At 40.0% G+C, this 15666-nt stretch overlaps 1 protein-coding gene across 6 annotated transcripts in view; it reads right to left on the reverse strand.

Annotated features, from left to right (window-relative positions):
* The window catches only part of SPEF2 (sperm flagellar 2), a 187896-nt gene that overhangs the window by 78231 nt on the left and 93999 nt on the right, over positions 1 to 15666 (reverse strand). For all 6 annotated transcript variants that reach the window (XR_006273380.1, XM_043488877.1, XM_043488878.1 and 3 more), the window contains one exon: positions 6193 to 6341. Coding sequence is in view for 5 of the 6 variants with exons in the window: in XM_043488877.1 (XP_043344812.1) it covers positions 6193 to 6341 (149 nt within the window). In the remaining variant the exon portion in view is untranslated. The remainder of the gene's footprint in view (positions 1 to 6192; positions 6342 to 15666) is intronic.

Below are 15666 nucleotides of genomic sequence, written 5' to 3' on the forward strand. Positions count from 1 at the left end.
CTGGGTTCGATCCCTGGTCAGGGAACTAGATTTCACATGCGGTACCTAAAAGATCCAGCATGCAGCAAATGAGAGAGCAAGCACAGCCAAATAAATAAATATTTTTTAAAAAGATGCAACTGTGGCTACTTAAAGCATCTCTGTGCAACTTCTGGCTCCTCCCCCAGCTAATTCCTATTTCAAACCATTCTTTGTATTTCAGCTCAGACATGTTTGTTTCCAGAAATCCTTCCTTGAAACCACAAGAGTACAGGGTCATCCTTCATCCTCTGAAGTTCGGATGTCCCACTTGAGCACCCTGTACTTCTCCCTTTAGAGCACTGATGGCATTAGTTGTAACTGCTTATGTTATTTGCCTATATTCACCTCTAGAACAGCAATCTCATAAAACCAGGAAGAATGGTTATCTTATTCACCACTGAACAGTTTTTCCTATAATTAGCACAGCATCTGGGGCATGTTAGGTGCTCAAGAAATATTTATCGAATGAATGAATTGAATGATCACAGACATCTTATCTTGCCTACGTTGGAGAACACCTAAGGGCTCATGTCACAGTGATTGATGAGTTATTTCTCTGAATTCCCCCTTGAGGTTTCACATTTGCTGTAAAGTGTACCATGAAACCTGGAAAGTTTCTTTTATGTTATTTTTAATGATGCAAATTAACCATCAAAACCAAGAGATAATGAAACAAGAAATAAAATTGAAGATATTTATTATATTTAGTACAAACTTTCTGTAGTAGTTATTCCCTTATTGGCTGTGCATTTATTAGTCAGGGAACACACACATAGGGACCTTGGAGGTCATTTGGGCTAATTTCCTCTCCAACTGAGAAATGACAAGAGATCCAGGGATAGATTATCCAATCTTCCTGTGGACCTCATTGATTTCAAAGCAACTCCCATCCAGGGTCACACAACTTGTGTTAGTGGAAAGTTCTTCCTGTGTTATTCGCCTTCCTGTAGTTTCTACTTATAAGCCCTAGCTGTGCCTTTCAGAGGACAGGCTACATTCATACTGTCTTCCCTGTGACAGCCTGTTAAATATTTGAAGATGTGAGAGAGGAGATGTAGGCAGTCATTCAGGATGAAACTTGCTTATTTTTGTATTCCTGGCATCTGATAGAACATTTGCAAATAACAGGTGCTCAACAAACATTGATATTGGTGTAAGTAGACTCCATTAAACCCAATTTATCATCAGTTAAATTTTTAGGAGACTGGATGGCTCCATCTAGTTCTATTTAAGTTAATTTTATTAATATTCTATTGGGGCTTTCCTGGTGGCTCAGGCAGCAAAGAATCTGCATGTAATGCAGGAGACAGGGGCTCAACTCCTCGGTCAGGAAGATCCCCTGGAGAAGGGAATGGCTACCCACTCCAGTATTCTTGCCTGGAGAATCCCATGGGCAGAGAAGCCTGGAGGGGTACAGTCCATGGAGTCGCAGAGTCAGACATGATTGAGCGACTAACACTTTCAATATTTTATTGGGGTATAGTTGATTTACAATGTTGTGTTAGTTTCACATGTATAGCAAAGTGATTCAGTTATACATATATGTATCTTCATTCTGCTTTAGATTCTTTTTTCAAATAGGTTATCACAGAGTATTGAGTAGAGTTCCCTGTGCTATACAGTAGGCCTTTTATGGTTATCTATCTTATATATAATAGTGTGTGTGTGTTCAACTCAAACTTCTGATTCATCTCTCCCTCCATGTATGATTCTATGTTCAACCATACTTTAGTATTTCATTTATCTAAATTAAACATTTACAGTTCTTTCAATGCTTCTCTCATATCATTTTAATACCTTTGGCCTACATAGATTCCCTTCTGGTTTCCACTTTTAAAAAATAATCTCTCTTAAAAGATATGGTATCCAGAGTGGTGCTTAAGACCATTTTACATAAGTCCACTACTAAACCTCAGAATTCCCAGGTGACTCAGTGGTAAAGAATCCACCTACCAATACAGGAGATGTGGGTTCTATCTCTGGGTCGGGAAGATCCCCTGAAGGAAGAAATGGCATCCCACTCCAGTATTCTTGCCTGGAAAGTCCCATTGGCCGGAGGAGCCTGGCAGGCTATAGTCCATAGGGTCACAAAAGAGTCAGACATGACTGAGCATGCACTCATGCATGCATACACCAAAACTCCCTCCTAGTGACTTCAAGACATTAACACTCAGTACTTGGAGAGTTACCACCCAGGAATGGACCTCGTTGAATATCCTGCTCACTGCTCTCATTTATCTACAAAAACTTCATAAGAAATTGTCAAATACTATTTTGAAATAAAAATATACTATGTTTATGGTCCTTCCCTGACCCACCAACCCAACCTTGCTATCAGAGAAAAGGAAAGGGCCAGTTCAGCAGGACTCAGGCTTAATGAACCTATCTGAGCTTTGTGTGATTATTTTGTATGTTATAAGTGTTCAGAAATGTTATAAGTGTACATATATATATATGTATATATATAATATATATATTATATATATATAATAACAATAATTAATAATTTTCTTTTACATTTTGTCAAGGATTAATCTCTGGATCACTGGTCTTGGGCTTTCCTTGTGGCTCAGATCATAAAGAATCTGCCTGCAATGTGGGAAGACATGCTATTAAATCTCATCCACCTTCAATATTTAGGCCTTTGCCCACATCTGATCTTCCAGATTATACTGTATCTTCTGTGATTTCTGTGAGTCATTGATAATGTCTATCTGTAGTTTCTTTAATTCTCTGGGATGTGATTTTTCTGGGTCTAGGGACTTGAGGTTATGTGCCGTGACTAGATGCTAAGACCTATCCTTTCCAATTAAATAGTCTTCTCTTCATTGACTGAAGCATAATAGGAAATTGGGTAGCCAAGGCAAGTATCCTCCAAGCTTGAGAAGCTAGAAAGCAAAGACCCCTCACTCCACCGCCTCCTTAGTTTTCTCTGCACCTTCCTTGTGGCTGGCAAAGGGGGAAGGACCCAGGTTCCCCTCGAACTTGGTTGCTGCCTCCACCTGCAAGAACCAGATGTGGAAGCAACAACTTTCTGTCTCTGTGTCTTTCCACATGCCTATCGAAGTACATCTGGGGTCCCTGGAAGGCTTGGAACTAGGTTTACCTGATAAAGTATAGGATGAACATATATATATATATATAATTGATTATGCACATATATATCTATTTCATTGATTATCTAAAACTCAAATTTTTTAACTGGGCATCTGTCTTTCCTCTCTGTATGCAGGTAAGCCCTGCCGCTCACCTGTGAGAAGCTTAGAGTGGAAGAGGAGTAGGGTAGAGCACGTGGCCTGCTTTGTTTCCAGGTTCTAGGCTACTTCCGGTCACAGCAGAAGGAGTGCTGTCCCTGGTTTCACTTAGGTAACTGGAGGTCTGGGCTGTGTATCCTTCCATCGTCCCTACAGACTGACTCCCCATCCTTCACGCTTCGCCCTGCTTGGTGCCCTGGGAGGCCGACTCACGTAAATTACTTCAGGAAACTCCCTTGCCTTCCTCCTCCCAGGCAGGGACCATGAAAACAAGAAGGACATGAGTCCTGGTCAAGTGTTTGCCTGCTCCTCCCTGCTGGTCGCTGCAGGGGCTGCATCCTCTGGGAAGGCCACAGCCCCTGGCAGCTGGTTCTCTCTGTGCACAGGTCTTCTTGAGGTCTTCACCTGCATCCCCAGGCCTCACCTTCTCAGGCCCAGGAGCAATAATAGCTCCCACTGAGGATAACAATCTAACCCTTGTAGATTTCCTTATTTATTGAATACACACACACACACACACACACACACACATGAGCTTCCCTGGTAGCTCAGATGGTAAAGAATCCACCCGCAATGCAGGAAACCCCAGTTTGATTCCTGGGTCAGGAAGATCCCCTGAAGAAGGGACAGGGTTCCCACTCCAGAATACTTGGGCTTCCCTGGTGGCTCAGCTAGTAAAGAATTCGCCTGAAATGTGGGAGACCTGGGTTTAATCCCTAGGTTGGGAAGACCCCCTGGAGAAGGGAATGGCTACCCACTCCAGTATTCTGGCCTGCAGAATTCCATGGACTGTATAGTCCATGGGGTTGCAAAGAGTCAGACACAACTTTCACTTTCACTTTTTCTTTCATACACACACAAACACATATATATACACAAACATATATACAGGCTTTCCAGTGGCTCAATGGGTAAAAAATCCACCTGTGGTGCAGGCGATGAGGGTTTGATCCTTGGGTCAGGAAGATCCCCTGGAGTAGGGCATGACAAGCCACTCCAGTATTCTTGTTTGGAAAATTCCATGGACAGAGGAGCCTGGCGGGCTGCAACCCATAAGGTCATTAAAAAGTCAGATATGATTGAAGTGACATAGCACTTACATATATATATATATATATAAATCAGCCTTTGTTCAGTTGTCTTTAAATTATCATCTGCTTTCTGCCAAGACCCTGACTAGAAGATCTAATACAAGGGAAGCTTGCGTCTTATCTCAGTGTAAATGTTTATTTTGTACTCCTGTCTTTTAGTTCCCTCTTGTCCTCTGTGAATTTATTTCTCTCAAGGGCATCAAGGTTTGGAGTTAAGGATTAGATTTCACTATTTTCGTCTCTCACTGTCCAACTCCTGCCCAATAATATCATTTTAATCTTATCTCCTTCCCATCAACCACTTCTGTATACTGCTTCTATGACAGTTTTTGAATATATTTAGTTTTCAAAGTAGCTACTATTTGGCTGAGTGAATTATACACATCTATATTGATATCATATAAAGTTTTCATCTTCTAATATTTCCTGTTCTAATCTCCCCATCAAGGCTAATTAATCAACTCTTCAGAGCTCTATGAAGAATCTCTAATATAGTTGTCACTGTATTTGACTCTGTATTGAATGCAGTGAATTATTTCACATCCTTCTACCCTCCTCCAAAGGGTTTATTATTTAATTGGAGAGATAAAGAAGACATTTCCCTACGAATGCTCAATAATAATGCAACTCATGACTGGGTCTCAAGTGTCTGGCACAGATTGTCAGGGCTGAGAGTTCACAAGAGTCGAAAACCATGGAGGACTGAAATTAAGAAGACAGGGACTAAGGCTTTCAAAAAGTCTTGAAAGGTCATTCCGTGTGATTTTCCCAAGATGACTTATCTATTAAAGCAGCCCATCTACTCAGTGTTCTGTGGTGACCTAAATGGGAAGGAAATCCCCAAAAAGAGGGGATATATGTAAACACACAGCTGATTCACTTTGCTGTACAGCAGAAACTAATATAGCATGGCATAGCGACTATACTCCAGTAAAAATTAGTAATAATCATTTAAAAAGCAGCCCAGTTTGCCAAGGTGACAACTGGGCTTTGCAGCTGTCAGAGAATGAAGAACCGAATGAAGCTCCAGGGCTCAGGTGGACATCCCTTTGCCGGACACTGCTACTGCTAAATCACTTCAATTGTGTCCGACTCTGTGCCACCCCCTGGACGGCAGCCCACCAGGCTCCCTCGTCCCTGGGATTCTCCAGGCAAGAACACTGGAGTGGGTTGCCATTTCCTTCTCCAATGCATGAAAGTGAAAAGCGAAAGTGAAGTCGCTCAGTCGTGTCCGACTCTTAGCGACCCATGGACCACAGCCTACCAGGCTCTTCCATCCATGGGATTTTCCAGGCAAGAGTACTGGAGTGGGATGCCTTCTCTGTGCCAGACACTAGGGTACCCATTTATTAAGGAGGTCAGGCCAGGCAGCTCCCTACTCACTTATGAGCTAAGTTAGCTTCAAAATTTTCCTTCTATTTCTAAAAATTCAGGGGTTAAACATCATATGAAAGCATTATGATGTGAGCATGAGAGCTGGGTTGGAGGGCTGTAATTTGCTGGGTCTGTGTTCTGGGGAAGCTGTCCTTCCAGAAAATTGCATCTCTGCCCGTCCTTGGGGAGAAAATTGGTCCTCACGGAGACCATTTACTCTCCTGATTGCGTCACTCACCAGCCGCTCAAAGCATGACTCAGAAACTCAAGGGTGCAGAGAAAAATATGGAATGTGGTTCACTGAGTATCCTCAAACAATCATCTCTGCTTTTTGATGAATACATATATTATCAGCCAAGAAAGGCCTTTTGGATGGTGCAAATAATGATGTGAATCTTACTATAAAGAGGAGAAAGAAGAGATTCTACTAATTTGAGTCTAAACTGCCATACCTCAGGAATTGGTTCATTTACATACACCCACTCCTCTGATCCAGGCTTCGATGGGGCTGGCACTACTGGGACCGGTGAAACATCTGTAGACTCGGCAGGTGATTTCTTGAGTGGAATCTTCCCTCCTAGTGATTTTCCTCTAGGAGAACCTTCAATATGCATATTAAATCATGCCATTACAAGGATATGGATGGGGACAGATTCTGATGGAGGATTAAACTTATGATTGCTATGAGCCTCAGGCAATTCATTAACTACTCTTTAAGCAACTTTGGGCAGCCTTATCAAGTCAAAAAAAAAAAATCTCCTTCTCTATAGCCCCTAATTGTACCAATGATACCAACAGGAGGTTATTTACTTATTTTAAACAATACTATACTTCTCTTGTCCAGTTAGCTATGGAAAGCAACTTGATATTTCATTTTCATCTCTGTCCTTGCTTCCACAATGAACACATGGTTTTTTTTTTTACAAAGTTTAGACTCCAGAGAAAAGTGCAATTTACTACTGCAAAAAACTGGCAAATTGAACTATCAACTTGAAAAAGAAAGAGGATAGTCACAACAGGAGCAGTGCTCTTGGTGTTTATTGAAACCCAGGAGAAACTGCTGGGAGAAAGGATGCTATTGTGAGTCAGCCAGAGTCAGTGAGGGATGGAGGGGAGAAGAAGGGGTATTGTAGCTCTTGAATAGTTCTATATTCCCTGGATCAGACAGAGGGTTTCTAATCAGGGAAACTATATTTCTTACTACAGTCAGGTTGTATGGATGAAGGCAACCCCTGTGCCAAAAGCCTGGCTGAATTAAGGCATAAGGTGGTGGGGAGAGGGGAGGGGAGGGGAGAGTAAGAGTGAGAAGGGAAAGAGAGGGGAAGGAAGAGGAGGAAGAAAAGGAGGTTGGAGGAGCAGAAAGAGAGGCCTCATTTTAGCTCAGAATCCAGAAAGAGCATGCACTAGCTGAGAACACCAAGGGGGATTTCAGGCCAATGAAGTGGTACCCATGTGGTCTGAAAGATCTTGTGACTGAAGAAACTACCTTAACTCAGAAAGCACCTGTATTTCCTTAAAGGATCAAAGTTATAATTTAGGAATTCATTCAGTTTAAATTTAACTTACTTTCAGATTCATTGTTAAGATTTTAGACGCAGTTTATAGATACCTATAGAATTTGCAGCACTTTCTTTCCTCAAAATATATTTCTTTAGTGAATATTATTTAATGATGTGCTGTTTAGGAAAGTAAATACATCTTCCATTTTTATACTAGTTAAAAATATATGGATTATAAGTAGACAAGAAATTATCAATTATGTACTGTGGACAGTTCAGTGCTAAAAACGGTACGGCTATCTACAAGTTTAAAGTTGTATCTAGATTTTATTTTAAATTAGAAAAATTTAAGAACATCTTTATTCAGGTAATAACCAAAAATGCTCATAATTTGAGACATTTTTCTATATGATAATTTTTTTATTCTCTGACCTGAGTTTCTGGTTAAATATGTGATAACACTATCACTACTTTAAGATGAATTTCTCTAAGGAGAATTTCTAAGGATAACTTTGTAACTATGAGATTGGAATGAGTTTCTTTTTCTTCTTTTCTTACATATCATGATCATTCAGTGAAAACTAAGAAAGCTAGGAAGTATTTTTGAACCACTGTGCTTTGACCTTATTTAGATTTTATCTAATTGTTTTAAACAATCAAAATGCTAAAAGGAAAAGATGTGAATGAATTAAAATGTATCTATTGGCATAGTGAGTGAAAATAGATATCACATTTGAACAAAATCTATCAACATCTCAAATTTACAAAAGGCAGTCCTTTTAAAGTATTACTCATGTGACCATGTGAATATTTCTAAGATGTTTGCTTTCATTGGAAGTTGAATTATTAGTCCTGAGGGTAGCCATTCTTCTTGCATGAAAAGTTTGAAGGGTAATCTGTTCTTAGCACACGGGAAAGGTAGATTTTAGCAGTTTTTAGTCCAGTTATTAGAATCTAATTGTATCATGCAGAAGCCCATGGAGTGAGAACAAGTAGATAAAATGAGGTATACAAGAAAAACACAATTTTATAAGGTGAACATGGGATTTATTTAATGATTTTATCTGTAAATAAATAGTCAAAGTTGAAACAGCAGAGCAACAGATTTGAGCAATGATAGTAACATACTAGGAGCTCAGGAAAGGTAAGAAAAACACTTGATCAACTGAAGAAAGGAATCTGAAAAAACTGGAACACTTTCACATTAAGTTGGCACTATTCAATGAGTTAAGATTGTAGGAAGGAGGATAAGATGTAAAAAGTCTGATTTTTTTTTTAAAGAAAGGCATTTTTATTACCTTTCAGTCTTAAAACATGCCCTAGTAGAATCTGATTTAATTAAGAACCTCACTGGGTAGAAACTAGAAGATTGGTTAACAGTGACAGCTTCCTTATTGTTTTGCTTCAGCAAGAAAACATTTTGTTGTTAACAGATAGTGCTAATAGTTGCCTGGGCTGCAAACATTGGCAACTGAAGTGGAGACTCAGGATGCCTTGGATAAATGAAAATTTTAGCTCTGAAGCAACGTGGCCAGGAAGAGAAGGGTGTCAGTGATAGGTAAGGATCCAGATATGGAACATGAACCAGCTTCTCTAAATCACTTACTGAGAAGCTATTTCGGAAGAGTTTTCTCTCCTTGTTGTCCTAGAATTCATGTTGTTACTCTGTGTGGAGCTCAGTTCAGTTCAGTTTAGCCACTCAGTCATGTCTGACTCCTTGAGATCCCATGTAATGTAGCACACCAGGCTTCCCTGTCCATCATCAGCTCCCGGAGATTACTCAAATTCATGTCCATTGCACTGGTGATGTCATCCAACCATCTCATCCTCTGTCAACCCCTTCTCCTCCTGCCTTCAATCTTTCCCAGCATCAGGGTCTTTTCCAATGAGTCAACTCTTCACATGAGGTGGCCAAAGTATTGGAGTTTCAGCTTTAGCATCAGTCCTTCCAATGAATATTCAGGGCTGATTTCCTTTAGGATGGACTGGTTTGATCTCCTTGCAGTCCAAGGGACTCTCAAGAGTCTTCTCCAACACCACAGTTCAAAAGCGTCAATTCTTTGGCGCTCAGCTTTCTTTATAGTCCAACTCTCACATCCACACATGACTACTGGAAAAAACCATAGCCTTGGCTAGATGGACCTTTGTCTGCAAAGTAATATCTCTGCTTTTTAATAGGCTGTCTAGGTTGGTTATAGCTGTTCTTCCAAGCAGCAAGCATCTTTTAATTTCATGGCTGTAGTTACCATGTGCAGTGATTTTGGACCTCCCCCTCCCCCCCAAAATAAAGTCTCTCACTGTTTCCATTGTTTCCCCATCTATTTTCCATGAAGTGATGGGACCAGATGCCATGATCTTAGTTTTCTAAATGTTGAGCTTTAAGCCAACTTTTTCATTCTCCTCTTTCACTTTCATTAAGAGGCTCTTTAGTTCTTTGCTTTCTGCCATAAGGGTGGTGTCATCTGCATATCTGAGGTTATTGATAATTCTCCTGGCAATCTCGATTCCACTTTGTGCTTCATCCAGCCCAGCATTTCTCATGATGTACTCTGCATATGAGTTAAATAAACAGGGTGACAATATACAGCCTTGACATACTCCTTTCCCGATTTGGAACTAGTGTGTTGTTCCAGGTCCAGTTCTAACTGTTGCTTCTTGACCTGCATATAGATTTCTCAGGAGGCAGGTCAGGTGGTCTGGTATTCCCATCTCTTTCAGAATTTTCCACAGTTTATTGTGATCCACACAGTCAAAGTTTTGGCATAGTCAATAAAGCAGAAATAGATGTTTTTCTGGAACTCTCTTGCTTTTTTGATGATCCAGCGGATGTTGGCAATTTGATCTCTGGTTCCTCTGCCTTTTCTAAATCCAGCTTCAACATCTGGAACTTCACAGTTCACATACTGTTGAATCCTGGCTTGGGGAATTTTCAGCATTACTTTACTAGCATGTGAGATGAGTGCAACTGTGTGGTAGTTCAAACATTCTTTGGCATTGCCTTTCTTTGGGATTGTAATGAAAACTGACCACTGGTCCTGTGGCCACTGCTGAGTTTTCCAGATTTGCTGGCATATTGTGTGGAGCTGGAGGTGTGGAATGTAGACTACTATAAAGTGATGAGGACTGGTTATTTGGGATCACTTATAGGCATCTGGTCCCATCACTTCATGGGAAATAGATGGGGAAACAGTGGAAACAGTGTCAGACTTTATAGTTTTGGGCTCCAAAATCACTGCAGATGGTGAATGCAGCCATGAAATTAAAAGACGCTTACTCCTTGGAAGGAAAGTTATGACCAACCTAGATATCATATTAGCATATTAAAAAGCAGAGACGTTACTTTGCCAACAAAGGTCTGTCTAGTCAAGGCTATGGTTTTTCCAGTGGTCACGTATGGATGTGAGAGTTGGACTGTGAAGAGGGCTGAGTGCCGAAAAATTGATGCTTTTGAACTGTGGTGTTGGAGAAGACTCTTGAGAGTCCCTTGGACTGCAAGGAGATCAAACCAGTCCATCCTAAAGGAGATCAGTCCTGGGTGTTCATTGGAAGGACTGATGCTGAAGCTGAAACTCTAATACTTTGGCCACCTCATGCGAAGAGTTGACTCACTGGAAAAGACCCTGATGCTGGGAGGGGTTGGGGGCAGGAGGAGAAGGGGACGAGAGAGGATGAGATGGCTGGATGGCATCACCGACTCGATGGACATGAGTTTGAGTAAGCTCCTGATTGGTGATGGACAGGGAGGCCTGGCGTGCTGCTATTCATGAGGTTGCAAAGAGTTGTACACAACTGAGCGAATGAACTGAACAGAAAGGATCTGATTTTAGTATAATTATAATCAGTGATAAACACTGGGAACTCCTTAAGTCAACTTTGCAAAGGATTTGCCTTTCTGCCCACAGTCTTTAATAACCTGATCTGGAATCAATAATTATATCCCACTTTTATTTAGTCCCACGACTCTGAGCAGGATCCTGTTGTTTTGTATATTTACTTATTCCCTGCAATAGCCACAGGGAAGTACTTTTACGACCTCATTTTACACACAAGGGAGTTGAAACAGGCTAAGGTCAAGTTGTCTGCCCTTAGTCACCTGGATACCATTTAGATGGTAAACAGGCAGAGCCAGAATCTCAGTCCAGGCAGGCTGACTCCAGGGTCCATACATTTGACTATCATATTTGATTGCCTTTAGTGTCTATTGATGTAATTCATGTTCAGAAGTGTTCATTAGGCTGATATTTAGAAATCTGCAAGTTTTAGAGTTGCCCTTTTAATACTATTTACTTGGCTCATAAATTGATTTTAAGACTATTCTATTTACATTGCATTATAATTGTTACAATTTAATTTTTCTGCTTGTGGTGAAAAATCTATTAAAATTACAGTCTGAGAAATCAATTAATTGAAAGGCTAGATAATAGAGTATAGATAATATTGTTTAATTCATTTAAATTAGATGATGGTGTTAAGGCAAAATCCAAGGAAGTTCTGAGAACACTGTGGAGAGTTAATATGGAGTATAGATTGCATTCACCAAAGTGTGAAGAGGCTCTGACTTTCCCTTCTCTCAGATTAATCATTCCTAACAAAATATTACCTTATTTATTTTGACTCTCAATTTCCTCATCTTTGAAGTAGGAAATGATCATTGCTACTTCACAGGTGGTTATGAGGATTTAGGGAGATTATACATAAAAATGATCTTGCATAGTGCCTGGCATATAGATGATCTAGGAATTTCAATTCCATTTCACTCTCATCTTTTTTCCTCTGTTCTTCCATATCCTTACAATGAAATGTCATTAATGTTTATAACATTGACATAATATTTATGGCTAAGTGACTTGGTAGCACCTAAACTATAAGTTAAATCAGAAGGCTAGCACTGGAACAGTCCCAATACTAATACATGGGCAGGCTGACAGAACTAAAGAGGATGAGGTTTCCAAGCATTTATTTATAGAACTCTAGTCCCAACAGGGGCTTCCCTGGTGGCTCAGATGGTAAAGAATCTGCCTGCAATACTGGAGACCCAGGTTCGATTCCCTGGGTCAGGAAGATCTCCTGGAGAAGGAAATGGCAACCCATTCCAGTATCATTGCCTGGAGAATCCTTTGGACAAAGGAGCTTGGTGGGCTACAGTCTATGGGGTCTCAAAGAGGCAGACATGTCTGAGCAACAAACACTTTCACTTTTTAGTCCCAGCGGATACTCCTCTGAGAGAGTTCTGCAGTCACATGTTTGGGATATTACATAGTGTGCCTCCCACTGACTTAGAGATAGATGATCATAGGACATACACATCTATATCAACATCTATCTCCGTGGAGAGTAAATATATTTTAACTTGGTGTAACACAACATTTTTCTGAAATTGGTTGATTAGGGAAAACTCTTCAATTAGCCCTTACATAATACCTCCTAGGTAAGATCACAGAGTAGAAAAGTCCTTATGTTATGAAGGAATAAAATAGGGCCATGACAAATGGTTGAAGATAATAAATTCTTTAAGAATACCATAAATACAATTGCAAATGGCATTTCAGTGTCAAGATTAGCAGGGAGAAGGGTAGGGATTGATCTAATACACAGAGAAAAATAAAGATGAGTCAAAGATGCCAACAACAGGAAACAAGGATAAGTTTAAAGGAAGGAAAAAGGAGGTGGCTCCTCAACCCATGCTTTCCATATAATTAATTGGTATCAAATAGCTTGTGAAGTAAACAGACAACCAATTAATAGTATTCACCTCCCAAAGGTATTAGTTCCAAATATAAAGAATTAAAATTACTAAGGCTTCTCTTAATGAAGTAAATCCTATTATACATGCCAAAACAACAGTACTTCTACGTGGAAGAAAGACTTCTAAATCTTGATCAAGAGTTCATCTATTTCAAATATTATTCAATACAGTAGAAACTATGTTTATGGAAATAGAAACTGACAAGTAAAATAAAAGAAAAAAAGAGTTCTTGAATTACTTAAACTGAGCTAACTGCATGATTTAAATGAATATATATTTTGCTGGGTGAAGTTGTATTTGCTTATGGTTCATTTGAGTATACTTTTACCTAAAGATGCTCTCAAAGCATGTGCATTATTAGGTCTAACTTGATGATTTGGACAGGACTGGAAAAGGTAAGTTTTCATTTTAATTCCAAAGAAGAGCAATGTCAAAGAATGTTCAAGCTACCGTATAGTTGTGCTCATCTCACACACTAGCAAGGTAATGCTCAAGATCCTTCAAGTTAGGCTTTAGCAGTATGTGAACAGAGAACTTCCAGATGTACAAGCTGAGTTTAGAAAAGGCAGAGGAACCAGAGATCAATTGACAATGTTCATTAGATCATAGAGAAAACAAAGGAATTCCAGAAAAATATCTACTGCTTCATTGACTACACTAAAGCCTTTGACTGTGTGGATCACAACAAACTGTGGAAAATTCTTAAAGAGATGGGAAAACCAGAGCACCTTACCTGTCTCCAGAGAAACCTGTATGCAGGTCAAGAAGCAACAGTTAGAACCAGACATGTAACAAAGGACTGATTCAAAATTGGGAAAGAAGTATGTCAAGGTTGTATAATGTCACCCTGTTTATTTAACCTATGTGCAGAGTACATCATGCGAAATGCTGGGCTGGATGAATTACAAGCTAGAATCAAGATTGTCAGGAGAATTATCAACAACTTCAGATATGCAGATGATACCACTCTAACGGCAGAAAGCGAAGAGGAGCTAAAGTATCTTTTGATGAGGGAGAATGAGGAGAATGAAAAAGCTAGCTTAAAACTCAACATTCAAAAAACTAGGATACTGGCATCTGGGCCTATCACTTTACGGCAAATAGAAGGAAAAAAGTGGAAACAGTGACAGATTTTATTTTCTTGGGCTCCAAGATGTGACTGTGGATGGTGACTGCAGTCATGAAATTAAAAGACTTGCTCCTTGGAAGGAAAGTTATGACAAAACAAGACAGCATATTAAAGAGCAGAGACATCACTTCACCGACAGCTGACAAAGGTCTGTATAGTCAAAGCCATGGCTTTTCCAGTAGTCATGTACGGATGTGAGTTGGACCATCAGGAAGGCTGATGACCTAAAAATTGATGCTTTCAAACTGTGGTGCTGGAGAAGACTCCTGAGAGTCCCTTGGACTGCAAGGAGATCAAACCAGTCAATCTTAAAGGAAATCGACCCTGAATACTCATTGGAAGGACTGATGCTGAAGCTGAGGCCCCAATACTTGGGCCACTTGATGTGAAGAGCCCACTCAGAAAAGACCCTGATGCTGGCAAAGAATGAGGGCAGGAAGAGAAGGGGACGACAGAGGATAAGATGGTTAGATAGCATCACTGACTCAATGGGCATGAGTTTGAGCAAACCCTGGGAGATAGGGAAGGACAGGGAAGCCTGGTGTGCTGCAGTCCTTGGGATCACAAAAAGCTGGACACGACTGAGTGACTGAAAAACCACAACAATGCATAAATATATTTCTTTTCTATTTTTGATGATTCTATGCAGATCTTTCATTTGCTTTTGCTGATCACAATGAGAAAGTAAGGGATTCGTAAAGTAAAAGTGAAAACTATTCTCCTATTTGTAAACAGGTGAGAGAAAGCATATCATAAATTATAGCCAAAACTCTAGCTAAATTTATAATCTTACCAATGTTAACTCAACAATGACTAGTTACATAAACCTATCAGGTTATATAATCAGAAAAGGGTGAGATTCTTTGAGAATCATGGATATGCATTTTCGAATGCCAAAATAGAGATCCTTTTAAGCCCATCATTCTGTGAACATTGCACATTTTGGGGCTGCTATTGCACTGGCAGTCTGTAATGAAAAATTAAGCAGTGGCACATACTTCATGACAACCCCCTGAGCATGTACTCCACAGAAGTCAACTGCATGTATCCATAACTGCATTTCAATCTTTAATTTGTTGCTGTATCAGCTCCAGGGCTTTCCTGGTGGCTCAGTGGTAAAGAATTCACCTGCCAATGCAGGAGATGTAGATTCGATCCCTAGGCTGAGAAGATTAACTGAAGAAGAAAATGGTAACTCACTCCAGTAGTCTTGCCTGAGAAATTCCATGGACAAAGAAGCCTGTTGGGTTACAGTCCATGGAGTTTCAAAGAGTCAGACACAACTTAAAGACTGGCAAAAACCACTACAATGTTGTTAAGTAATTAGCCTCCAACTAATAAAAAATAAAGGAAAAAAAAAAAAAAGACTGAGCAGGCACATATGTAGCAGCTTCAACACTATTGTTGTTTAGTCATTAAGTCATGATTGACTCTTTTGCAACCCCATGGACTGTAGTCCACCAGGCTTCTCTTGTCCATGGGATTTCCCAGGCAAGAATACGGGAGTGGGTTGCCGTTTTCTTTTCCCCGGGATCTTCCCAATCCAGGGATC

This window comes from Cervus canadensis, chromosome 16 (assembly GCF_019320065.1).
Source record: "Cervus canadensis isolate Bull #8, Minnesota chromosome 16, ASM1932006v1, whole genome shotgun sequence".
In the NCBI taxonomy this organism is placed as follows: Eukaryota; Metazoa; Chordata; class Mammalia; order Artiodactyla; family Cervidae; genus Cervus; species Cervus canadensis.